This window comes from Globicephala melas, chromosome 12 (genome assembly GCF_963455315.2).
Source record: "Globicephala melas chromosome 12, mGloMel1.2, whole genome shotgun sequence".
Taxonomy (NCBI): Eukaryota; Metazoa; Chordata; class Mammalia; order Artiodactyla; family Delphinidae; genus Globicephala; species Globicephala melas.
In genome coordinates this window covers 67,690,869-67,716,338 of record NC_083325.1, presented here as the reverse complement: position 1 = coordinate 67,716,338, position 25,470 = coordinate 67,690,869, and the positions used below count along the sequence as shown (strand labels likewise).

General features: G+C 53.5%; 1 protein-coding gene across 1 annotated transcript in view; it reads left to right on the top strand.

The window, feature by feature from the left end:
- Positions 1–25,470, top strand: part of TOGARAM2 (TOG array regulator of axonemal microtubules 2) — a 36,226-nt gene that overhangs the window by 3,227 nt on the left and 7,529 nt on the right. Inside the window, 14 exon segments of the mRNA XM_030858041.2 lie at positions 1,565–1,611; positions 4,584–4,750; positions 7,199–7,376; positions 7,603–7,727; positions 9,117–9,156; positions 9,920–10,070; positions 10,725–10,830; positions 11,614–11,849; positions 13,815–13,973; positions 18,557–18,674; positions 19,071–19,125; positions 19,128–19,164; positions 21,069–21,261; positions 22,329–22,545. Of these exon segments, the coding sequence (XP_030713901.1) occupies positions 1,565–1,611; positions 4,584–4,750; positions 7,199–7,376; positions 7,603–7,727; positions 9,117–9,156; positions 9,920–10,070; positions 10,725–10,830; positions 11,614–11,849; positions 13,815–13,973; positions 18,557–18,674; positions 19,071–19,125; positions 19,128–19,164; positions 21,069–21,261; positions 22,329–22,545 (1,829 nt within the window).

Sequence of the window (25,470 nt, the reverse complement as noted above, 5' to 3'; positions counted from 1 at the left end):
GCACTGTCCACAGGCATCCAGCCTGTGCACTGCCTGACTACCTCCCGCCCACTGATTTGCTCCACGTTTATTTAAACCTCATTTCTATTCTTTAACTTGGAGCACTACAAGGCAGGGGCCATATCTGGAAATCTCTGTGGCTCCCATGGTGTCAAGCTTGGTCCTGGCCATGGATTAGTCACATAATAAGTATCTGCCCATTTGCTGTCTGGTTGTGACGTGGATTTCTCTCCATTGCCTCTGTGAGGCTAACAAATGGCTGGGAGGGAGACTCCATTTCCATTTCATCCATCCTCCCGTCCAGCCATGCATCCATGTGCTCACTTAAAAGCTATGGAGCACCACTCTGTGTCAGGCATCGTGCCAGGTGAAAGCAAAGCCCAACAAGACAGCCAGGGGCAACCACAGGGATTGCCCAGCTCCACCTCTGCCCCCCAAACCTGTTAGTGCTCCTGGGCAGTGGGGGGTTCCGTAGTGAAGACGCAGCGGAGGGGCTCCCTAGGCTGGGTGCCCTGGGGTGTTTGCCTACTGGCTGCAAAACACACAACCCCTCCATGTAGGTCCTGACCCAAGAGGCTGTGCGAGTTCCAGGGAGCAACTCTGAGTCTTACTGGTCCAGGCCCACCCTGAAGCTCTGCCCCTCCTGTAGACCTCGGGTCCCCTGACCTCCACAGACCCCTCGGATAGGGGCCCCTGGATCTGGGCAGGCACTGAAATGGGCTCTCCTACTGCCTGCCTTCTAGCCACCCCGGCCCGGGTCATTCCGCTGAGTGAATCCTCTGAGGCCAGAGCACAGGATGTTGTGTTCCAGTCCTTGCGTTGTGGCTTGTGACCCTGTCAGCCCCCCAGGGGGTTCTGCTGTCTGTGCATTTCCCCGTGAGAAGAGGAAAATCCATGTTGGGTGATGTATAGCTGGCCTTCACGGGAATGTAAGCCCCGTGAAGGCAGGGATTGCCATCTGTCTTAGTGATGCTGTATTCCCGCTAAAACCAGTGCCGGGAATGCCCCATCCTCCTTTCCTGTGCTTAGTTTGGGATTGAACCTCTGTTACAAAACAGTGGTGATTTCCCATCAGCAGCAAAGGGGGTCAGTCCCTCTAGACCCTGAGGGGCAAGGGTGGGGGGATCGCCGAGCTCTCCTGGAGTGGGGGCTGTTCGGAGGACTTGAACTCAGTCTGCTCTGAGCTGGAAGGAGATTTATCCTCATCTGCGGCAGCCGCTCTCCTGCGGACAGAGCAGGGCACGGGGCTCCCTTTTGGACTGAGCAGTTTCATGTGGAGGTGGCTTCCCGGGGAATGGATGGGCTGTGCCTCTGGAAAATAGGGCTCGGAGCTGTGTCTGGATACTGAGGCTGGCCTGGCCTGGCCTGCCGGTCAGCCTGCCCTCAAGTTTGCGGAAGGGGCTGCATCTCCTGCGGCTTCGAAGCCCGGGCCAGGAGCCTCTTTACAGGACCACCCATGGCTCCCTCGGCCCTTGCCCCCTCCTGAGCTAGCCTGGGCTCCTCACAGCAGGAGCTCTTGCTTGCCATCTCTCATGGGTGTTTTTTTCTCCCCCATTCTTTTAAGATTGGTTCGGGAGGGTGGACCTTGGGAGAAGACCCCCGGATCTCTGGGTATGTACTCGCCGTGCACACCCCCATGTGTTTTTTGACTCTCTGGTTCCTGGGCTGGATCATGGGATCAGAATTAGGGCCAGAGGAGACCTGGGTGCTGTCAGACTCAAGCCCCTCATTTCACAGACGGGAAAGCAGAAGCCACCCTGGTGCCACGGACGGTGGCCCCAGCTCTGTGCCGCCCTCCACCAGCGCAAGTCGCTTCACGAACACCCAGCTGAGAGAGACGGCGCTGTCCCCATTTGACAGAGGAAGGGGTTGAACTGAAGCTGGACCTTCTCCCTGGCCTCAGGGCACAGAAAGCAGCCTTGATGCATTTGCACGCAGGTCCTCACGGCTCCAAAGCTGGCGCTTCTGACCCATCGTGTGTCTGCTGCCCCTGCGCGGTTCTAAGTGAATAGAGGATTCCTCTCCAGACAGAGTGAGAAATTAAACCACATCCCACAATGCCTTAGTCAGCCCATCCCGGAAGGTTTCAGCATCAGAGGAATAGAGCGAACCCGGGCTGGCAGTGAGGCAAGTGGCCGAGGCCCAGGGAGGCTCTCCAGTCTGATGACCTAGTTTGTGGAGAGGATGGAAGGTTGGGGGAGGGGATCTGGGCGGAGCACCCTGAGCCTGGGCCGCAGGCGATGGGGGGCTAGAGGCGGCTGCTGTGCGGACGGGCAGGAGGGAGTGGACTCTTGTGTAGCTTCCCAGCAGCTTACTCTGTAATCAGCTCAGCAGGTGGGTCAGTTGCCCAGGGGGAGGCTGCTGCCCAAGAGGCCCCAGGGTTAAGATGCTCAGCGGCGCCTGAGGGGCAGGCCTGGCACAGAAACCTCTGTGGTGACTGCCCCTCCCCCTCTCCCCGGCTGGGCTGCTGCGGGGTAGCTGGGGCAGTCTGGTGGCGCACACCGGCACCCAGTGTCCCTTAAGAGCGACCCTGAGAGCCCTGGAGCGGGGCTTTGGGCCAGGGGACACGAGCCTGTAGCGACGCCCTTGTCCGCCTCACCAGCTTGCTGCTTGAGAACCAGGTCCCCAGCGGGCAGGGGCCAGGCTGCTTGGACAAGGCTTTCTAGGGTGTCTCTTGGAGGCATAGGTGAGAAGGGGCTACAATGTGGCAAAGTCCTTAAGGGGCTCTCTGACCCTGCAGCTGTCGGCTGGGAACAACATTGCCCAATTTGGGGACCACGTCTGGCACGTAGTAGGGGCTCACGTGGTATTGTCGGAAGCTGAGGGCTTCCCCCAATCTTGTGGCTTTTCCGCAGTCCCTGCCCCGGTCAGCTGGCACCTGGACACCTGTACCCTCGGTCCTACCTTACTTCTGGGCAGATGGAGGCTTCGCCCCTCCTCTCCCTCGGCCCTGGATCCTTCTCCCAGGAGGGATCTTTGGCAGAAGGTGTGAGCCAGGCAGAGATCTGGGGTGACCCAGGAGCCCTGCCGGACCCCCAGACTCAACACACCCTTTCTGGGGCTTCCCTGGTGGTCCAGTGGTTAAGAATCCGCCTTCCAATGCAGGGACACGGGCTTGATCCCTGGTCAGGGAACTAAGATCCCACATGTCGCGGGGCAACTAAGCCCACGTGCCACAACTACTGAGCCCATGTGCTCTGGAGCCCACGTGCCACAACTAGAGAGCCCTTGCATCGCAACTACTGAGCCCGCGCACCACAACTAGAGAGAAGCCCATGTGCCACAAGGAAGATCCCGCGTGCTGCAACTAAGACCAGATGCGGCCAAATAAATAAATAAATATTAAAAAAAGAAAAGAAAAAAACATACCCTTTTCAGCCTCAGGCAGCCCCAGATGGTGACCCCAATTCCAGAGGACCCCTGATTTGCAAGTTCACTCAAGGACAGTGAACTCCAAACTTTGTGAGCAGGAGAACCTGGTTAACATTTCTTTCATTAAAAGAAAACAAATGGGGTCTTCCCTGGTGGCGCAGTGGTTGAGAGTCCACCTGCCAGTGCAGGGGACACGGGTTCGAGCCCTGGGCCAGGAAGATACCACATGCCGCGGAGCAACTAAGCCCGTGCGCCATGACTACTGAGCCTGCGCTCTAGAGCCCGTGAGCCACAACTACTGACCCTGCGCATCTGGAGCCTGTGCTCCACAGTGGGAGAGGCCGCGACAGTGAGAGGCCTGCGCACCGCGATGAAGCATGGCCCCCGCTCGCCCACCACAACTGGAGAAAGCCCTCGCACAGAAACGAAGACCCAACGCAGCCAAAAATAAATAAATAAATTAATTTAAAAAAAAAAAAAAAAGAGAAAACGAATGAACCTACCCTCACACTGCCTCTATTACCAGAAATGTGCTCTTTGAAGCCATTAATTGGGAAAATATAGAATGACAAAGAGATACTATGGATTTGATGTCCTTTGGAAATGAATTTGTATTTTATAATTGTAAGAGCACCTGAAGGTCACTGGGTCTCAGCTTTCCTGTCTGTAAAATGAGAGCCCTGGGCTGGCATTAGCTCTCTGGGCCCTTCACTCTGTGTCATAGACTCAGATAGGAGCATGGTGGTATATAACAGTCAGTGGGCTCATTTTATTTTTCCTTTTTCTGAAGTACACACCTCCCAGTTAAAACAGACTTACATTCTCAGGAAATATCTTAAAACTCTTAGATAACCGATCTTCCCCTATTTCCTGCCCAGCCTCCTCCCTCCTCCCTCCCCGCACCCCCCCCCACCCCCAGTCTTAGAATAAGGTGTGCAATACTAGTTGAATGAATGGATAGAGGGATGAAAGGAGGAGAGTGTTGGTCCTTGGGCAGCCTGTTCTATACGTGCCAGTGCCGCCCTGTAGAGTAAATTTAACCTGTGTCTTTCTCCAGCAAGGAAGCATTGGGCAGAAGAACCGAGGGTGAAGGGCTTAGGCAGGAAAATGTCACACCAACCACAGGGCCATAGAGCCTCAGCCCCAAAGGGATGGCTGCTGCTCCTGGGTGCTGGGCGTCCTCAGCTCCATTCTTGTTCTCTACTCCTCAGAGCCAAAACCTTTGGTCCTGCCCGTCAGAGACAGGTCTGCTGCCCCTGAGAAGCCTGCCCTGCCTTCCTCTCAGTCTGCTCCTATTCTGACAGCCTTCTCCTTCAGCCACGCCAAAGAAAGCCAGCCCTTGCTAAAAGAAGAGGACCAGAAGGAGAGTGGCACCAAGGTACCTGGAAAGCGACGGGAAGAGGAAGCTGGGGTCAGAGTGGACCACTGGCTGAACACACACATGTTTCTGAAATATGTAAGTGTGGGACCAGCTTGAGGAAAGCAAGGAAGAGCCCCGAGGCAGCTGCCCCTAGTACTTGAGGCCAGAACCTATAGATGGGTTTGGGGTGAAGGCTGGAGAAAAGAAGAGAAAGAAGAGAGGAGAAGGATGGAGGTGAAGGGAAGAGTACAGTGGGAAACTGAGGGGTGGGGATGAGGGAAGAAGGGAGGGCAGAAGGAGGTCACACATGGTTCAGAAGCAAGTAGGATGTGGGGGAGAGTGCAGAGGGGCTTAGGTGAACCAAGCCTAGTAATTTGAACCAACACCCAAAATAGCAACCCAGAGGCAGCTGACTCAGAGGCAGATCAGCCAAAGGCCCGTGCCTGTCAGGCTGACAAATAACTTGGACTTCTAAGGTGACCTTGATCCAGATGATTCATCCAGATTCTCGTCTGGATGAATTTAGTGAAACGTGGAGAGTCACTGTTATGGTCATCATTTGAAACAGAGATATAAGAGTGCAATGAACATACCCTGAAAGCCTGCTGTATGCATATACTATGGGATCCAGAGATGCTGGTAAGGTCCAGGCACCACATCCTCCCACTCCAGCGAGGGTGACGGACCGTGAGACAAAGGAAGAACAATTCAGGGCCATGAAATGATCTCATCCTCCACCCCACCTTAGCCGCTCACTCCCATGGTCATACTGTAGACGTTGGCACTGCAAACAACTTCACCACCGTCACTTCTCAACCTCAAGCACCCCACTCACTCACCACCTTCTCCTACTGTTCTAGCTCAATCCATCCAATATTCCAGCTCCAGCACTTGTCCTTCTCCTGCATCAACAATGTTCTCCTTGAAACGGGATCATTCCCACCAGCATCCTAGCTCTCTGTTTCCTCTCTCATCTTAAAACCAAACCAAACCAAAGAAAAATATTGCCTTGTGTCTCTACTCGTCCTCTCCTGAGTGCAGGCCAGTGGGGCTTAGTCCCCGCCAGCCCCGTTGAAACTGCCCCCATTGAGGCATCAATGAGGCCACCTTCCCATGTGCAACACATCTCAGTGCTCTTCCAGCTTGACCCATCGCCAGCTTTTGTGGCTCATCCTTCTTGAATTCCCCACTGAGGGACGGAGATGAGGGATGGCTTCTTTCTTGCTTGTCTGACTACATCAAAATTAGCTCCTTCCTGGTCCTTCTTTGCTGGTGCCTCCTTGTCTTCCTGACCTCTACGTACTGGAGCCCCCAGGGCTCAGACCTCTAGCGTCTTATCTATTTATACGGGCCCCTGTGGTTTGATCCAGCCCATGGCATTAGGTACCACCTCTATGCTAAGGACTCCCAAGTCTCCCTCTCCAGCCCAGACTTTCCCCAGTCTCCAGTAGCTGTTAAATTATATAACTATGTTTATATAGAACTGATACTCGACGTCTCCATTTAGGTCTCTAATTATATCTCAAACTTACCTCGTCCAAGGCTTAACTGTTGAACAGTTACCCCCGCAAAAAAAAGGAGTTACCCCCTCCTTTTCCCCATGTCCCCTCTCCATGAATGGCAGTAAAAGGCAACTCCAGCCTTCCAGCTGCTCCGGCCCCAAATCTTGGGCCCATCCCTGCCTCCTGTCTTTCTCTCTCATCCCACACCTCATATATCAGCCAAAGCTGTGGGCTCTACTTTTGAAACATGCCCAGAATCTAGCCATTCTGCCATCTTCATTCCTGCTATCCTAGTCCAAGTCCCACCTCATGGGAACCCCTTGTTCTATTTTTGCAACTTCTCGTGAGTCTTAAATTATTTCAAAATAAAAAGTTATTAAAAACAACACTTAGAGAATACCCCCCATCCAGCCAAATAAAAAGAAAAAGAAAAAAAAAGAATCAGATCATGTCACTCTTCTGCTCAGAACCTCCAGTGGCTTGCTGTGTCCTCCGGAGGAAAAGCCCAAGCCCCCACCATGGACCACAGGGCCCAGTGCGCTGTGACTCCGGCCCCATCCCTCCGGCCCCACCTGTGTCCTGCCTCTCCTCTGACTCAGGGTGCTCCTGCCTCAGCACTCCCAGCCACGCCCAGCGCACGTCAGCCTCAGGGCCTGCTCCCTGCTTCATTTCATTTATGTCTCTGCTTCAATTTCACCGCCTCTGAGAGTCCCTCTGGGTCTCCCTACCCGAAACAGAAGCCCCGTCACCCTGTGTCCCTTACTTGCCTTCCGGTGCATGTTGCCTGATACTAGAGGCTGTCTGTTTGCCGTCATCTGCCCACTCCATGTGGCTCATGGGGAGCAAGGCCTTTGACCTTTTGTTCATTCTCGGAGCAGCAATCAGCACACAGGAGCCACTCACATTCCTGCTGATGGAATGAAGAAGGTATAGAAAGCACACTTGGGTCTCCAGCGTGATGGAGTTTGCCTTGATCTTGTACCGGATCCAGGTCACCATAGCCAGGTCTGCCCAGGAGAAGATGCAGCTGAAGCAGATGAAGGAGATGGAGTTGGTCCAGAGAGTGAAGGAGCGGGAGAGGGAGAGGGGGAGGGAGCTTGCTTCCCAGAGCCTGGGCTCCCGGAGGACCTTGATGAAGGAAGGTACTGGGTGCTTGGGAAGGCCCCCTCAGGCTGGGGAGACTTCTTGGCCAACACCTGGGCCAAAAGAGAGGCTGTCCACGCCTCCCACCCTCTCCGTCCTGAGACTGGACAGGGAGCCATGTCTGCTGTCTTGTAGCTCACTGATGGGCCCATTTCCAAAGGGGGACTCTGGGGCCGGGGGACAGGCAGGACCAGCTCTGTCCTCGGACTTTCTCTGCCTCCACAGGCCTCCTTACCCTCCGGGGCAGTGGGACCCTCTCTGTGCCCACTGGGCTGAGCAGGCCCTGCAGAAACAACACTGGCGTCATCCTGAGGAAGCGGGCCGACAGGGCCTCACTGCCCAGCATCCCTGTCAGAAGCAGGAACTCAGCTTTGCCTGCCGTGCTTCAGGCGGGACCTAGACCAACTGGCTGGGGGGGCACGTGTCCCCCTCGCTACACTGTCTTGGGGTGCTTTGGGGTGTGGCAAGGGTGACTTCTGCTGCTCTGCTTCTGCCAGTTGCCCATGTCGGAGGAGGGGGCAGCCTGGGGTGGTCACCTTGCCAGAGACGGGAACAGTGTCTGGAAGTCAGAAGTATCTGGGGGCCAGGCTGGGGACCCAGGGCGTTGTAACGGGAATTGTGGATGGCTGGACAGGTGTGCCCAGCCTGCGTGACATGTCCTAGAGGACTCACCAGTGCACCGGGACCACAGATGCTGGAAGCAGCCTCCATGGGAGTAGCTGGAAACACCAGGAAGAGGAAAAAAGGGGTCTGGGAAGACCCTGGGTTCTTGCTTGTTGCCTCATAAAATGTCAGGGCTGGACAGGGCTGGTGACAGACTGGGATCTGAGGAGCTGAAGGTTCTATGGGGACACTCAGGAAGGTGCCAAGGGACAAGGGGAGGCCCTGTCCCCATTCTACCAGAGGAGTGTCTATTTTGTCTCCCCTTTTTGAATACTGGGGCTCCATGCGGGATTTCATTTGAAAAGATTTTGCTAGTAAAGAACATTTGAAAACAACCAACCTGGTTCAGAGTTTCTTTAAATGTGGACATTGTTGGTAGAATAGAGCATCATTTTTGTGCTAGAAATAATATTGACTGACCTCCCTTTTCTATTCTCTTTCTATCCTTTTGATTCCATCAAGTAGAAAGTCTTAATCTGGTGCTAGTTTTTAGCACCTCTCTAAGACTTGTGAATCTCCTTTTTAAACAAAGAGATCCTTCTCCCAGCTTGAGACATCAGACGCTGACTGTCCTTTTACAGCTTGAGTTTATAATGTTCTTTTACTGTCCATATTTATCGTATACCATGACAACTAATCATTTACCAATTATGGTAGTGACATAAATTTCCCTTTAAAATAAACTTATTTAGGATTTGAAAAGTGGGTTGATTTGAAGCAAAGTACCATATAAATAAAGTAAAAGTAATTTAGAGATATAGCAAAAAAATCATGAAATTGGTAACTGAATGGTTGACACTTGGGAAATATTGAGCTATCTAACCTAAGCCACTCATTTTATAGACAACAGAGACTCAAGGTCACCCAAGGTCTCTCAAGGTGATGGTGGCCCATAGGGACTATGGCTAATGAATCTTTGGCAAATGAATCTTGATCCAATGGCAAAGCTGAGAGGAGAATCCAGGAACGAGTTCTTTTTTTTCTTGGTTTTAAATAAAGGACTGCCCCGATTCAGATTTACTCAGGACCTCCTAGATAGGCCATAGGGAAAGTCATGTAAAGACGAACCTCTGAAGAGAACTAGGCAGGAAGTGAGAGCTCTGGATTCCAGTTCAGGCTCTGTTGATGGAGGAACTGAGGCACTGTGGGCGTCCCCAGCCTCTGTGGGCTTCTGGTGCCTCAGCTCTCTGATTGGAGCATTGGACCAGATGGAAACCTCCAAACGTCCTTCCTGTTCTAGAATTTTATGATTCTGGCATCTGTCCCCAAGGAAGGAGAGCCTAGGAAACGTGATCTGATTTTTAAACAACATCCCTGCTTATTGTCAGTCCCTGCAAGTGTGGCCACATCTTGACCACTCAAGTGTCAGCTAATCGTCTCGTCGGTGCCTTCACTGTCTCCTGCTTCCTCCCGCCGGCTGCCTTTGGGCCACTTCCCTGTCTTGGGTGGCTTCACAAAAGGATGGAGAGTCGGAGGGAAGGAGGAGGAGAAGCCGTAACACGGGCTCCTGGGTGGGGATGAGGTGAGAGCAGGGGAGTCATTCCTTGACAGACTTGCTGGCCTCACCTCGAGCCACAGACAGGGCGGGATTCTGGGTGTGTCACCAGCGCGGTGGGCTTGGTCACATGACATCAAGAGCCTATCACAGGCCAGCTTGTTTATAATAATCAGATGGGCGGTGGTAGGGGTAGAAACTGTCAACCAGGGGTAGGAGTTCGGTGATCTCTGTGGCTCCCCAGGGAGTGCAGCCCAGGCCCTGGCTTCTCACCCTCACGGCTCCCTTCTCCCTGCGTGCCCCCCTAAGGTGGGCTCGGCGCTGTGCGGGTCGCGGGTCCGCTGGGTAACACCCGCCTGCTCCTTTCCTTCTCTGTGAGTGCAGCTCACTCCTTACCTGCGGTGCTTACTTTGGGGTCTCCTGAGTGGGAAGAAGAGGAGGAGACGGACCTTCGGGCTTTTAAGGAGCTAAGGCCTTTCTCGAACGCAGAGCTGGGGCTGGTGGATGCCCTGCAGTGCCTGGACCGCAGCGACTGGTGAGGAAACACTCCCTGTGCTCCGGCCGCCGCCCCCCCCCCCCCCCACTGCAGGCCCTCGTGGCTCTCCTCGTGGCCCAGATTTCATCAGAAGGAAGCATTGTCCCCTGGAGGAGGCGTGAGGGGGAGTGCCTGTGGGTCTGGCCACCTGCGCCTGCCCCATGCAGTGCACCAGAGCCAGCCCTAGAAAGTACGATCTGACTCCGTGGCGCTGTCGTGGGGGCCTGAGGAAGGTCACAGCCCTTCATTTTTCTAAGTCGAGTTCATTCTGCTCCCGTGTTCCTCCCACACACAGTCTTAGTTGCGAGCAGAGCGATGACTTGGGGTCCAGAACCTTTGCAGGAAGGCCTCCTCGTCTTCAGTCCTCACGTGCAAGTGCCTTCTCTTGCAGGTGCTGGCTTTGTGTCTGGCGTAGGCCCGGGCTCTGGGGTGGGCTTCCATCCTGGGTGGGGATGGGCCCCGGGCCCCGTAGAATGGCTTGCACGGGATGGTTAGGATTTCAGCCTGGGGGTTACACCAGGACACCCTGCCGCCGAGGCCATTGAATCCCTCCGCACTGCGGTGGAGGTGTGGTGATGGGCATGCCCTGGTCTGCACAGGGAGGGGGCTCCTTCCATGCCCACTGCCTGTGATGGGCCTGGACTTGCTTCTCAGGCAGATGAAGGAGAAGGGCCTGGTGAGCATCCAGCGCCTGGCGGCCTGTCACTCGGAGGTCCTCGCTGGGAGGCTGCACGACGTGTCCTTGGCCGTGACTGGAGAGGTGAGGCCTCCTGTGTCCTGTGTACTCCGCTTGACCCCCAGCCAGTCCCCTTTCCCTGGTGGTGTTGCTCAGTGTGGGTCACACAGCAGCCACGGAGGGGCCCACGGCTCCCTGCAACATGGGCATCCCTGCCTATTTCTCAGCCCTCAGCCACTGAAGCAGGAGCTAGCCACCCATTTCTCAGATTGGAAAGCTGAGGCCTGGGGTTCCCTTATTTCTAATCTCTGGGTATTGAAACAATCAGCATCTTATGTGCCCATTTGTCATAGCCCTGCATTGTCCTCTGTACTTAGGACGCCTCAGGAGGGATGGAGTGTTCTGGGCCAGATCTCTAACTTCTGGGCAGTTGTAACATTTCCCAAATTCTTTCTCCTATGGGGCTAGAACTTGGCCTAGGCTGGGCTCAGAGGGGCAGTAAAATGTGTCGTATCACAAGTGGAGGCCGTGACCCATGCCCTTGGGAACAGACTGTTCCAGTGGGGAGCCTGTGAAGGTCCAATTAAATAATTGTGTTTTCAAGACTAAGTGTTGCACAAATTTCAGATGATAATGATAATAATAGAATTGATAATTATGATGATAGCAACAGTAACAGTGTTTCTTTAAAACGGGACTGTTGTGCCCAGAGCAGCTGCAGGGTTTCCGTTTCTAGCCTGGCGAGGCCTAGGCCCGGGTGAGGGTGAAGTCTGTGGGAGGGTGGTGCAGGGTTCCTTCTTCGTATGTGCTGGAGCCCTTGGCAGGGCCCAGCAGCCTGGCAGGGTCCCCCTCCCATCTCTCTCCAAGGTCACCAACCTCTGCTCCAAGGTGTCCCACGTAGCCATCAGCACCCTGGGAGAACTCTTCCGGGCCTTGAAGAAGAATATGGACCAGGAGGCTGAAGAGATCGCCCGCTGCCTGCTCCAGAAGATGGGAAACACCAGCAAGTTCATCCAGAGGGCGCCCAGCCGGTCCCTGGGGGCCATGGTGCAGCATGTGACCCCCACCTGCTCCCTGGTGGCCGTCACCTCGGCGGGCATCTAGTATGTGGGGGCCTGTTGTCTGGGGGGGCGGTGGCCTGGGAAGGTGATGCAAAGGGGAAGAGGCGCTGGGGTGAGGGAGGAGCAGGGAGATGGCGCAGGCACCTCACGTACTTTCCTGGGCGAGGAAGACCCCTGTTCCCTGGTGGGCTTCTCTCCCACCTCTCCTGGACCAGCGTGTGGGTAACGAGGGGAGCTCAGTGCAGCCCCGGGTCCCAGCTGGGAAGGGACAGGTTCTATTGTCTGCTCAACACTGTGGAGCCCGTAGTGGCTGTGGTAATGTCCCCAGAGACGGGGCGGCAGAGGCAGCCTTTGGCCTGTGCCTGAGGAGCCCCTGCCACTGTCTCAGGGGAGGGGTGCTTCCTTCTGATGAAATCTGGGCCACGAGGAGAACAAGGCACAAGACCTCCTCCAGCTGGTACCGCTTGGCCTTCTGGGGTGGAGGAGGGGGCTGGCAGCCACTGGAGCATTTCTGCAGCCAGATCTGCTTTCTCTTCATGTAAAAACCAAACACAGCAGCAAAACCAAAAGCATTTCCCAAGCCCTTTCTCCCACAGGGTGAAACAGCTCTCAACCCCAGCAAGCCAGTTACGACACCGACCCTTACGCAGGGTGGCCTTTCGGGTAGAACCCAGGGCGTGTTGGAGCAGCCAAGAGGCCTTTGCCTGCAGGCCCCCGAGCCATGTTGCCTGGGTTCACATCCTGGATTGTTACTAAACTTCCCCATGCCTTGGTTTCCTCATCTGTAAAAGGGGAATAATATTGGGTTGGCCAAAAAGTTCGTGCGGGTGTTGCCGTAACATCATAGGGCGAAACCCGAACTAACTTTTTGGCCAACCCACTGCTAATACTGTTGTGAGGAGTAAAGGAATTGATTCAGGAAAGAGCACTTAGAGCAGCGGCTGCCTCCACCTCACATCTATTGAATGCCCTCCGTGGCTACTGTTAACTCGGGAGAAATGAATTGTACTTATCTCTGGATTCCTCCCCATGCCGCCGCTTCCTCCCCTGCAAGATGATGACAGGAGTAGCTTACAGAGTTGAGGTGACGCTGGTTTGAAGGTGCTCAGTATGGTGCCTGCCAGGGAGGCTGTGCTCGCAGCAAACTGAGACAGTTGACGGTGGTCCGCAAGAACCAGGGGAGCCTGGTACAGGGCTGTGCATTTGAATGCCCGGGGGTCTGGCTAAAATGCTGATTCTGATTCAGGTGCTAATGATGCTGGTCCCTGGACCAAACTGAGTAGGGAGAGCCCAGAAGCCTCCCTTTGTGTTCCACTGGGACGGACCCCAGGGCCAGTGTCACCTCATGGACTGTGGGCACATTGAATCCACATTGAATGGGGTGAGAAATAAAGAGGTGACATCCTGATGGGTTCCTCCTGTAAGATTTCAGGTTCTCCCTAAAATCATCCATCAGTCTCCTATCCCCCCGGCCCCGTCTCAATTCAGCTCAGTGAATGTGCAGGAAGCTCCCACGAAGCGCTGAAGGGTTGGCATGTGCCTGGCACCAGTGGGGCATGGGGGATTCGACTGAGAGGAAGCCATGCGGGTACCCCTGTACTTCCCAGGGGACAAGGACACTGCCACCCCCAGGGAGCACTACTTCTGCCTGGAGACCTCAGAAGGCACAAGTAGGTTATTCTAAGTGGAGAAAATGTGGGGAAGTGCATCATTTAGGCAAAGGGAGGACAGGAGCTCAGGAAGGAACGGGGACGGCAGGCACACAGTGCGTCTGGTGACGTCACGTGTCTTCACGTGCTCAGTCCACCCTGTCATCATCCTTAGTTCCAGTGTCAGGAAGGTCTGCTCTTTCCTTGAAGATTCCCTTTAGTCTGCTCGGGACCAAATTTGGAGCCCACTGCGGCCTGAAACATGGATGCACAGCTGTAGGTCCGTGTGTGCCAGGCTGGGGACCCACACACCGCATCCCTTGGCTGGGCCCTTGTCCGTGATTGTGTTTCCTTTCAGCCACCGAAACCCCTTAGTCTGGAAGTGCACTGCCGAGCACCTCTCGGTCGTTCTGGAGCAGATAGGCGCCGAGAGGCTTCTCTCAGGCACCAGAGAGAGCACAGACATGCTGGTGCACAACCTGGCGAGGCTGGCCCAGGACTCCAACCAGGACACCAGGTAATGCGGGGCCAGGGCCAGCCCAGGGCAGACAAGGCAACCAGCCAGCCTCGAGGGCCCAGGCCCAAGTCGCTCAGCTTCCCCGGGGCCACTCGGAAGGACAGCCGGTGGACGAAGCTGTGTCCTTTCCCTGCAGCTGTCGTCCCACCTCTCCACAGCGCCACAGCCGGGCCCGCTCAGGGAATGGCCGCTACCCCCCGCCCCTGGCTCCCCTTTCTCACCTTCCACTCCCTCTCTAGCCGTTGCAATCTTGCTCTAGTTCCTGTCCCAGCCCAGCTCCATTCTCTATGAGGCCATCCATTCATTCAATTTTTCAAGAGATATTTGATAAGCATTCTTTTCATTACTACGAATATGACTGTGAATAAGAAAAATTAGGCCCCTGCTGTCTTGGAGATTACCTCCTAGTTGGGTAATAAGCAAGTAAATAATTACGACAATTTTAGGCACAGATAAGGGGTAAAACAAGAGGTAGTAGAGAACGGGGTCAGGGCTACTTTAGATTGAGTCAGGGGAAATCTTTCTAAGGAGTGACATTTGAGTGGAGAACTGATGGGCTAGTGGGACCCAGCTCTTGGAGGGTCTGGGGTGCAAGAGTCACAGCAAAGGAAGATAGTGCAGAGGCTCGCGGGTGGGATAAGCTTGCTGCTTAATGAAGAGAAAGGCGAGGCTTTGTGGAGCACCGTGAGGGGAGTGGCAGGCGATGAGACGAGAGGGCAAGGCCAGGCCCGGGGTGGGGGCCTCACAGGCCCTGGTCAGGAGCTGGGATTCCCGTTTGGGTGTGACCGGAAGCACTGGAGGATGTTTTCAGTAGGCGTGTGAGGCAGTGTTAGATGGTTTTAAGCAGGAGAGTGATAGGATCTGATTAACTGTCTTTAAAACCTGGTGTTGGGGTGCAGTTAATCACACTCCCCGGTTCATGGCGTGTTATCACCATGTCTAGGGCCCCCAGCACGCTTGGTACAGCTCAAGGGCACGTCCACACTGCGTTCTGTGTTGTGTCTGAGGCAGTGCCTTCGTGTGGGGTGTCCGTGCAGTGCAACCCTGGAGGGATGCGACGCACGGGATGCCTCCCACCCTGCCCAGTGCACTCCCACGGTGCTGTACCTCAGTCCTTGCAAGTGGCCGCTGACAGAGCCCAGGAGGATCTCTTTGGGAATTTGCCCGGAGCGCGAGTGAGGTCGGGCCGTGTTCACTCAGGCCGCCCAGGCATCGCCGGGAGCCCTCACGCACGCGGGGCCCCTCCGCCTCCCTCCTGAGTGCCGAGGCGAATACATCCTTACAACATTGCAGTTTCTGGATTTCACATTTTTATCCATCTGATGGGGAAAAGTTCTAGCTCATGGCTGTTTCCGAATACTTTTTTTCCCCTCCCTGATTACTAACAAGTTTGAGTGCTTCTTTATATGTTTGCTAGCCTTTTGATTCAAAAAACATCTCTTTATTCTGTTCCTCCTACAACATAATGTTAGGCTTTGGGAAATTCGATGGAGAGGAAGAAGGCCTAGAAAAAACAGAGCTTTTTTATACTTGGAACTTGCTGTCTCTGCAGGATCCTGTTTGGGGATTTTCTGCCTCTCCTTTCTACCTCTCCAGGAATCAGCCCATGAAGATAGTAGAGATTCTCTTTATCGGACCCACTACTGTTGAACTATCCTCTATCTGTCCTCTTTCTTAGAGGAGGCAGCAAGACAATTTTGGTCTTACTACAGTATTCTCCAAAATAATTTGTATATGCCTCAAACCCTTCCTATATCATTAAGGATCCAGGTTTTTGAAAACCAGGTCAGGAAGAGACGACCCCTCAACCCTAGTATCTATTGTTAAATCCCTTCCTTGACTCACTGACCAGTGAAAGGGCTGGATGACTAAAGTTAAAAAAAAAAAAATTGGACATTTCAGGGGAGACTAATCATGAAAATATTACCCTACGCACCAGATTTAATGATCCGCAAGCTTTCCTCCTGGTTTCCAAGCTGATGGGTGATCTGATCTGGGGAAAGAGTGATTCACAATTTTGGCAGCTTTATCATTTTTTAGAAAATATTCCCTTTGGTTACCTCATAAACAAAAATTATTTATAAAAAAAACAACAAACAAAAAACATCTCTGACTACTTACTGGAGGATTGATGGTGGGGGAGAGGGGCCAGGATGGAGAAGGGATGCCAGGCAGATGGTTACCCCGGAGTCCCGGCAAGAGGTGCCGGAGGCTGCAGCAGGGGGAGGAGGGGTGGAGTGGGGTATATTTTGAAGGCATAGCTGAGAGCAGTTGGGCGCTGAGGATTTCAAAGAGGAATCAAAAGATGATGCTGAGGTTTTTAAACTGAACAACTGGGTGAATGATAGTGCCATTTACTGGCAGGAAGACTATTGTCAGGGAAGTAGAAGGTTTTGGTTGGCTGGTTCTTCATTGTTGGTGGGGGGATGGGCGTTAAGATCCAACATCTCTCCAGATCTAAACCCCTCTCCGTTCCGACCCTCTCTCTCACACTGGATGGCGTTGACAGCACTTCATTTTCCTTCTTGGAACCCTATGCTTCCGGCTTGCATGGTACCACATTCCCTAGTTTTCCTGGTTCCTCTGTGCCTTTCTCCCCCGCCTGCCCGCACCCCGATGCCCGTGGCTGCAGGAGTGTCTTCGTCCTCGTCCCCCTCTTGCAGCCTTCTCTGAGAGGTGCCGTCACTTCCTGTGGCTCCAGCCACAGCAAACTCTGATGCTTCCCCGTGTCTCCCTCCAGGCCAGCCCTTCTCTGAGCATCTGTCCCATCTCTCTGATGCCCCCACAGGACCCATCACCGGGACGTCCCACTGTCATCGTCAGTGCAAACTGTCCCTAAATGAGCTCATTGCCTTCTCTTGAAGCCTGCTTCTCTGGCTGTGTTCCCTCTCTTATTAAAGTCACTATTATTTACCAAGTCATCTAGATGCAGAATGGGGAATTTCATACTTCATTTTCCCCCTCCACGTTTTAATATCTTAGAATCCTAGGCATCTCACAGCTGCTGGTGGCCAGGCAGCAGTTATGACTTGGGCTTTACTATCTATACAGTTGCAAACCTGATCGTTGTTGCTCATTGTATAAATGTTTGAATTACAGTTTGCATCGTAGGAACTACATTATGAGCCTTTCTTTGCTGCTTAGCCTTTTATATTTATGAAAGGAGTCACTGTGGAGAATTGTTGGGTTTAATCGCGTTTAAAATGTCTTAGAAATATTACATTATTATTTGGCATTGAAATGAAGCGTTATCGTATATGAGAAAAGGCATGGAAATAGAGCGATGGGGCATAAATTCGATATTAACGCAAATATTCATCGCTGAAAGAATGACCCAAATTCCACAGTTTCTTACAAAGCAACCAACAAGTACTTTATCCAACCTAAGGAAGGAAGGACACTTCCCACAAAAGTGTCACTTCTGTTTCTGAGATAGCATGTAAAAGGATGGCCTTCGCACACGGGGCTGTGTCACTGGAGGCAGTGGAAATCACCAGTGTCTTCTTTTTCTGTTTTTCCTTAGTGGAAAATAAATTAATGGTGCATTTTACAATCAGTGGAGTTTTAGGTCGAGTGAAGTATGATAATTCTAGATGCTTTGGGCTTCCGCTCCAATCACCTACCAAGCCCTGCAATTTCATCTTCTTTAGCAGCTCTTGAATCTGATCGTCCCTACTTACCCCCACCCTCCTGCCTATGTCAGGCCTTCATCATCTTTTGCCTGGACTATTATAATGGCCTCCTAACAGGTCTCCCGGCCCTAACCCTTGTCCCCAAAGATCCATCCTCCACAGTGCTGCCTGAGACATTTTGACTTCAGTGCAAATCTGATCATTTCTCAGCTTCCCATTGCCTGCAGCCTAAAGCCCAACTCCTTCACATCTCCCTAAATTGAGTCCTATCTTCTTCTCTAGCCTATTCTCTCCCTGAGTCCAGTCCCCGCCGACTATTCTCCAACCACACACCTGTAGACCTATCAGACTGTCTTATGGACGCTGGGATGTCTCCCTCCTCCACTTACTCCTTAATCCCATCCCACTTGTGAACTCCTACTCATCTTTTGAGTCCCAACCCAAGGTCACCTCTTCAGTGAAGCCCTCCTTGATGCCCCCCCTTACCCACCACTGTTTATCAGATAGAGTTGACCACTCCCCCCTATACTGCCCCACTGCACACTTCCTCAGACTTCTAGATGTCTCATGCTAGAAAAATGTTAATACACTTTGGTATAGTCATCTAACAGAATACTATTTAGCCATTGAAGAGGATGACGTGGGAAGATGATTAATGGTAAAGTGAAAAAAGCTGGGTAAATATTGCGTATATATTCTGATATCACTGAAAATGTATATATGCTTGGAAAAAAGACTATAAGAAAATATGTACAAATTTAAGTGGTTTTCTCTTGATAATGAGATTATTGTTGTTTATTTCATGAATCTAGTTCTTAACTGGGTGGGAATTACTGTCATAATGAGAAAAAGTATTAAAAATTCTCTTACTGCAATTAGAAGAATTATGTAAAGCAAATTTATATTGCATTTCTGTGGTTGTTTTTCATCCTGCTCTTTCTCCAATGGCAGGTTTTATGGCCGGAAGATGGTGAATATCTTAATGTCAAACACAAGGTTTGATGCATTTCTGAAGCAGTCCCTCCCATCCCATGACTTGCAGAAGGTCATGACAGCTATTAAACAGTGGGTGAGTCAGCAGGCAGCGAGGTGTGAGCTGGTCTGGGGCGGGAATCAGAGCTGAGCTCGGCAGCTCACAGCCCTCACGCTGGTCAGGGGAGGGGGGCATGCACTCCAGAGGCTTCGATTTCATCCACAACTCCTGACGGGTGGAATTTCCTTCCTGGTGCTCAGACCTGCTTCTGCCTCTCACTGCCTGTGTCTCTTGAGCCTCCCTGGGCCTCTTTGCCTCCATCTTTTAAGTGGGGATCTTGATCCGTGACCCGATTACCAGTGCTCTGGAAGACGCCCCTGTGCCCTCCCAGGTGGAACAGATTATTCCTCTTGTTTTGGTCTAGACTGGAGTGTCTGGCTGTTCCCCATAGGGCCACCCCTTTTGGTTCATGTTCTGTGTGTATTTTTCAAGGGAATAGAAGATGGTGATGAACTTCCATCTGCCAAAGGCCGCAAGGTGTCGAGGAGTCTGTGGTGTGTGAGAATGGGCTGCCCGGCGAGGATGGGTACAGTAGCTCTTGTCTCCCTGGGGCTCCCCATCCAAGACTGCTGATGGAGATGTTCTGCTTGGCCCAGGCCCGCTGTGGTGGCCCTGTGGGGAGGGGTGTGCATCTGGGCTGTGACTGAGACCTAGTTGGGTCAGCAGGACTCATGGGTAAATTGATGGGAAGGGCTCCCTCACCCAGATCTTGGGGAGAGCAAATGCTGGGCTCAGGGGCATCTGCTGGTAGAGATGGGCTCCTGCAGTCTTGGCCGTGTAGGTGCAGTTTAAGTGGGATGCATTGTTGGTCAGCCTTTTTGTGTGAGCTCAGAGTTTCTCCATTCACTTAGAGCAGCAGGGCCTTTCCCCATCAGAGTGGCCGGCCTGGGACTAGTTTAGAGGCAGAGGTGGAATCAAGGTGGATGAGAAGGAATGGGCCAAGGGGCTAGAGGGTGGGCATTAGGAGGGGTTAGAAATCCAACAGGAACCCGGCAGTCACTCCTGTGCCCAAAACTTAAGACCCTTCTGCGATGTCCCGGGAGGAACATGTGTAGACTCCTAAGCTGGGCCCCCGGGGAAGCCCCCTGCCCACCTCTTCTAGAGAAGCTTCCTGCTCTCTCTCCCACGCATGCTCTCTCAGCTCATGTTCCCTGCGTTCTCTCTCACTCCTGTGCCTTTCCCTGCGCTGCGCCATCTGTACCGGAACGTGCCTATTTATCCTACAAGATGTGGCTCACCTGTCACCTTCTCCCAGAAGCTCTCTCTGGCTCTCTGCCCTCACGTCCTCTGGTGGGGCCGGTTGCCCCTCTCCTTCAGTCCTCTGTCTCCCATTGGTCTGTGAGCTCCTCAGGGCAAAGTCCACATCTCTCATCTCATTATTCTCAGTGTCTGACACTTCTCTTGGAACTCAGTAGGCAAAGAGTGTGGAATGTAGGGATGAATGTCAGAATGATGTGGGGCTCTATTGGGTGGGACCCGGGTGTAGGGCATGAGCTCAGAGACCCAGGTCTGAGTTGGCAGTGGGCGGTTGGAGTTCTGTGTGAAGCGGCTCCCATGCTGGCTGAAACAGGCCAGGGGAAATGATGGCCATGTGATCCCAATGTAAGACAACAGAGCTTCTTAACATTTCCCTAGTTCCGGAGGAGTGTAAGCAGAGCCTAGGCAGCCAGGGCTCAGGATACAGGCTCCTGGTAAGACCTTCCCCCACTCTTAGGTTAAATTGTGCCAGTCATCCTTCCATGGATTTCCACCCCCTCAGTCCAAGCTCCCTCACCCCATTCTTTTTTTCTTTTTTTTAAAAATTTATTTATTTGTTCATTTATTTAATTTTTGCTGCATTGGGTCTTCGCTGCTGCACGCGGGCTTTCTCTAGTTGCAGTGAGCGGGGGCTACTCTTCATTGCGGGGCGCAGGCTTCTCATTGTGGTGGCTTCTCTTGTTTCAGAGCACAGGCTCTAGGCGCACAGGCTTCAGTAGTTGTGGCTCACGGGGTCTAGAGCGCAGGCTCAGTAGTTGTGGCGCACGGGCTTGGTTGCTCCATGGCATGTGGGATCTTCCCGGACCAGGGCTCGAACCCGTGTCCCCTGCATTGGCAGGCGGATTCTTAACCACTGCGCCACCAGGGAAGTCCCCCTCACCCCATTCTTAACGTAGCTTCTGAAAAGAGGAAAAAAAAGGCAGGAAGAGAAAGCCCTGCTGCCTGATAAGGGGATAGAGCTCTAGGCAACTGAACTGTTGCCCCCTGAGGAAAAAGCATTTCCAGAGTTCCCAAGGCCTGTGTCCTCAAGCAGCAGGTGGAGGGGAAGCTGGGACGGACTGCGTTGCAAGTGAAACTCTTGTTTCAGCCCCACCTGTCTTTGGGGCTTGTGCATGGGACAGGAGATGTGTCCATCCCCTTGGGCTGCCCAGGTCAGATGCTCCTTCCACATAGGCTCAGCTCCAGTGGCCCGCAGCTGGCAGGGCTGCGCTCCTCCACGCGGGGTGGCTTGGAGATGGCGGAGCAGCTGCGGGAGCTGACACGGCTGCTGGAGGCCGAGGAGTACCAGTCTCGGATGGAAGGCGTGGGGCGGCTCCTTGAGCACTGCAAGGCCAAGCCAGAGCTCATCACCGCCAACCTGGTCCGGGTGAGTGCTGCCCTGTCTCTGCCCTGTCTTTCCCTGGTGGGTGCAACTTTGGAAAACTCGGGACAGGGTTAGACATTGCGCCAGACATCGCTTCAGGGTAAAAGGAGTCTGACAAGCACTCGCTATCCAATTGCCACGGTAATGCCATAAGACTCTCTGGAAGTGGCCAATTGGGCAAGGGCATCGCCTCCTGCTGGGTGCGCTGGGACCACTCAGAGATGTCCTGGGTGTCTTTCATCCTCCCAGCAGTTTTACAGGGAGGAGGGCAGAGGTGCAGGATGCCGCAGCTAAGGGCGACTCCTGATCCAGCTACGCACATGAGCTTTTGGGGGCAGAACATGTGGCTCGGAGTAAGCACAGGCTTCCACAGGCTGGAAATGAGGGCAGATGCCTGCTGCTTCCGGAAGTGAGGCAGCTGACACTCTACATAGAAGAGTAGTTAAGACACAGGCTTCAAGTTTCTTACTAGCTGTGTGATCTGGGCAAGTCATTTAACCTTTGTCAGACTCAGTTTTTGTTTTGGTGGTTTTTGTTTTTTTTTTGCGGTACGTGGGCCTCTCACTGTTGCGGCCTCTCCCATCGCGGAGCACAGGCTCCGGATGCGCAGGCTCAGCGGTCACGGCTCACGGGCCCAGCCGCTCCGCGGCATGTGGGATCCTCCCAGACCGGGGCATGAACCCGTGTCCCCTGCATCGGCAGGCGGACTCCCAACCACTGAGCCACCAGGGAAACCCTTTTTTTTTTTTTTAATGGTAAACTGAGGACGAGAACACGTGCCTCATGGGTCGTTAAGATCACTCCATGAGCGAGTGCAGAGTACCTAACGAGATGCTCCACACCCTACACCCTTTGCACTCATCGAGTACTCAGTGTACAGCCGTTTCCCCTCTTGTCCTCCCCCCCTTTGAGAGGTGAGCTCTTCTTCGTCACTGGGAATGTACTGGCACAGGCTGGATGGCCCCTGTCAGGGATGCAGGAGGAGTACCCTCAAAGGGCAGTTAGTTGGGCTGTGGGACTCCTGCCCAGACTGGGTTCCCATGGGCTCTTGGTTTCTGTTCCCTCAACAGGTCTTTGATGCTTTCACCCTAAGGCTTCAGGATTCCAACAAGAAAGTGAACCAGTGGGCGCTGGAGTCCCTCTCCAGGATGATGCCCCTCCTGAGAGAGAGCTTACAGCCCGTGCTGCTCTCCATCATCATTGCTGTAGCAGACAACCTCAACTCCAAGAACTCAGGAATTTACACTGCTGCGGCGACGGCGCTGGATGTAGTGATTGAGAGTCTGGGTGAGCCTGCCCACAGCCCCTGCTTGGCTCTGGTAGGCAGCTGGCTCCCTCCCTTGTCCCTCCGTAGGGTTAGGGTTGGACATTCCCACCTTCCCTGCTTGGGAATCAGCAGAGCAGTGAAAGGCATTGATTGGCTCTCAGGCCAAATATTTCCCCAGGGGTTGTGTAGGGCAGGGGTGGGCAGCCCAGGGCCTCCCAGGTTCTTGGTTGGCAGGCTTTTCCATGGGACGTCCACCTGTTAGAAGTGGAGGAGATGTGGAGAATATCTAGTCTTGCCTCCTCGTAGTACAGGTGATGGAGATGACTCACCCCAGGTCACACAGCACCACAGTGAGTGAGCCAACAGGGCACTGATGGGAAAACAGATCACGATTGCCAAGAAGGAGCTAGGAGGAGTTGTCAAATTTTTTCAGTTGTAGAGATGGTAGCAGGGGATGTGGCTTGTATGGGGACCAGGCAGGATGCTGGTGAGACAGTAGGGTAAGCCTGTTGGAGAGGACAAAGGTGGCCACCCTGGTTGTCTGACATGGGAGTCAAGCTGGGACCCATTGGCTTTTTGAGCATGGAATGAATGAGGGTTGCCTTTTAGGAAGACTGGGGCCGGGGCTTGGGGTGGGAGGGATTTGGGGTGAGGGGTGGAGAGGAGGCTTGGGGGAGGAATGAAAAGAACAAAAAGGCGGGAGCTATGGGAGAGACGTCAGGGAAGGCAGGAGCTCCTCTGTTCCTTATGTGCTTTGCAGGAGCACATCTTGGTTCTTGAATGTTAGGTGGAAATCTTGGTGCTGATACTTCTGTTATCCATCCTTTCGTAGATGATTAGACGGTGATATTTGGTGTATCTAGTACACAGACTGAAGTGCAAGTTTGAAACCTCCGGTGTGTGAGAACGTAGTACACGATAGACGTATGTCCAGACCAGTAGAACCACGAGTTTTCACAACCTAATCTTGCCTTGCTGGGAGGAAATGTATGATCTGAGAACCGCTGTTGGCTTTTTGCCGTATGTCCCGATGAACACAGAGCAATGTCCTGCCTCTAGGACGTGCCGAGCATCCCCGTGGTACGGCTGGAAACACTGCCTGGCGCACCCACCCCTCCTCCCCATACTGCACCCTGGCCTGAGTGCAGCTCCCTGGGGCTGGGACAGCAGCTGTGTCCTTGACTGGAGCCTCCAGGAGACGTTTCAGTTACAAATCAAAGGCCTGGTCAGGCCCTTCTCCGCCTCTCGAGATCATAAATATTGTCAATTTCCTCTCTTCATCTCAGAGGGAATTTATGATTTGCTCAGTGTGTTGCTGTAGAACAAACAAAATAAATCCAGCTCTAAATTACGGCTGTTCTCGGCGCTGCTCCGGGTAAGTGAGATTGCCGTTGCCAACAACCAGGGCTCTTGGTAAATCACCGCGGGCCCTATATTTATTGGGAAAACCTGCATCAAACAAAATAGGCTTTAGCTATTTGAAGAGGCTAAGCACCCTTGTCTGGCGAGAGGAGCTTTTAACTCTTCCCCCTCCAGGTGTTTTAGTTTCCCCTTTTTGCCTTTGAGTCGGCCTCCTTCAGCATGCTGGAGCCTTGGAACTTTGGGCTGCAGAATCTGGTGTCTCATATTGTCGCAAGACTCGGATCCCCTCTACGTGGGGCCCTGCTGTTTCCATTTGGGCTGGACACCCTGGAAAGGGGACCTGGGGATGGCCTGCTTCTGTGATTTGACCACACCTTGAGGCAGGTTGCAGCAACCAGGAAGATGCCTATACTTCTCCTTTCCTCCCGGGACAGGGTCTCCTTGGGGATGGCTGACGATGCTCCTTCTGGCCCATCAGCCGGAGGATTTGGTGCCGGGAGAATGGAGGCAAGTGAGAGGGGCACTGCCCTTCTCTCTAATCCTTAGGTCAGCTCTCGGCTGGAATGGAATGGGGTCAAAGGGATGGATGGAGCCCACTCACCCCCTGGCACAAGGCTCCAGAGTGTCACGTCCAGGGTGTTGGCTCCAGGTCATTTGAGCAGGCGTGGTCAAGGGCTTTGCTGTGAGCCATACTCTCTCAACCCAATCAGCAGCGTTGCTTTTGGAAGTGTTCTTAACTGTGACGTAAGGATCCGGCTTCTAAATCCGTGAAGGTCAGAACTGGAGGGATTAGGTTGCCAATGAGAATCCACCCCTGTCAGGGAGTACCAGGGGTGGAATCAAGCTCTCCCAGGGAATGGTTCTCTTCTGCCTGGAATGGTCTAGGCCTGGCCTGCAGAGGGAAAAACGGATGCAAGTAATGAAATTTCCCACTGTCTCAGGGGACTAGGTGGTGGACACAGAGGCTGGGGCGGGTGTGACAGGAGAGAAGGGTGTACATCTTCCTTCCCGTATCACCCAGGCTGAGCCCGGGCAGCTCTAGTCGAACTTTAGCACCCAGAGGCCCCTCCTGGAAGCGGCGTGGAGCCCTTCGAGCAGCGGGAGCTTTCTCCCAAGCCGGATTCTTCGTGCCCCAGGAGGGATTCTGGGCTCCAGGCTGGCGAGGAGCTGTGAAGTGCTGTGAAATAAATGTGTGGAAAGTCACAGCATGTTACTGTTTGTTCCTGCTCAACGGGGGCCAAGGAGGTCAAGAACACAGGTGAGGCAGGCCGTCTTCTGGCACAAAGTCCAGATCGCACAGCCAAACTGGGAGGCTGGTCTTCTTAGGTGACCTCTTGATTCTGGAATTGGGTGACAAAATCGACACATCAGCCACCACGTCTCTCCCAGTCCCTTCCTTTTCCCTAGGGTGAGTGGGGCGGTGATGTGCTGGTTGACAGAACAGGTGGGATTTCTACCTATGTCCCCTTTTGGGGGACAGTAAAAAAGGAGACGTTGGGAGCCTTGTTCCCTGCCCTCTGCCCTCTGTCACTGCCTGCCTTAAGGCCTCTCTGGGGCTGAGCCTGGAGTGGCACCCTTTCTAC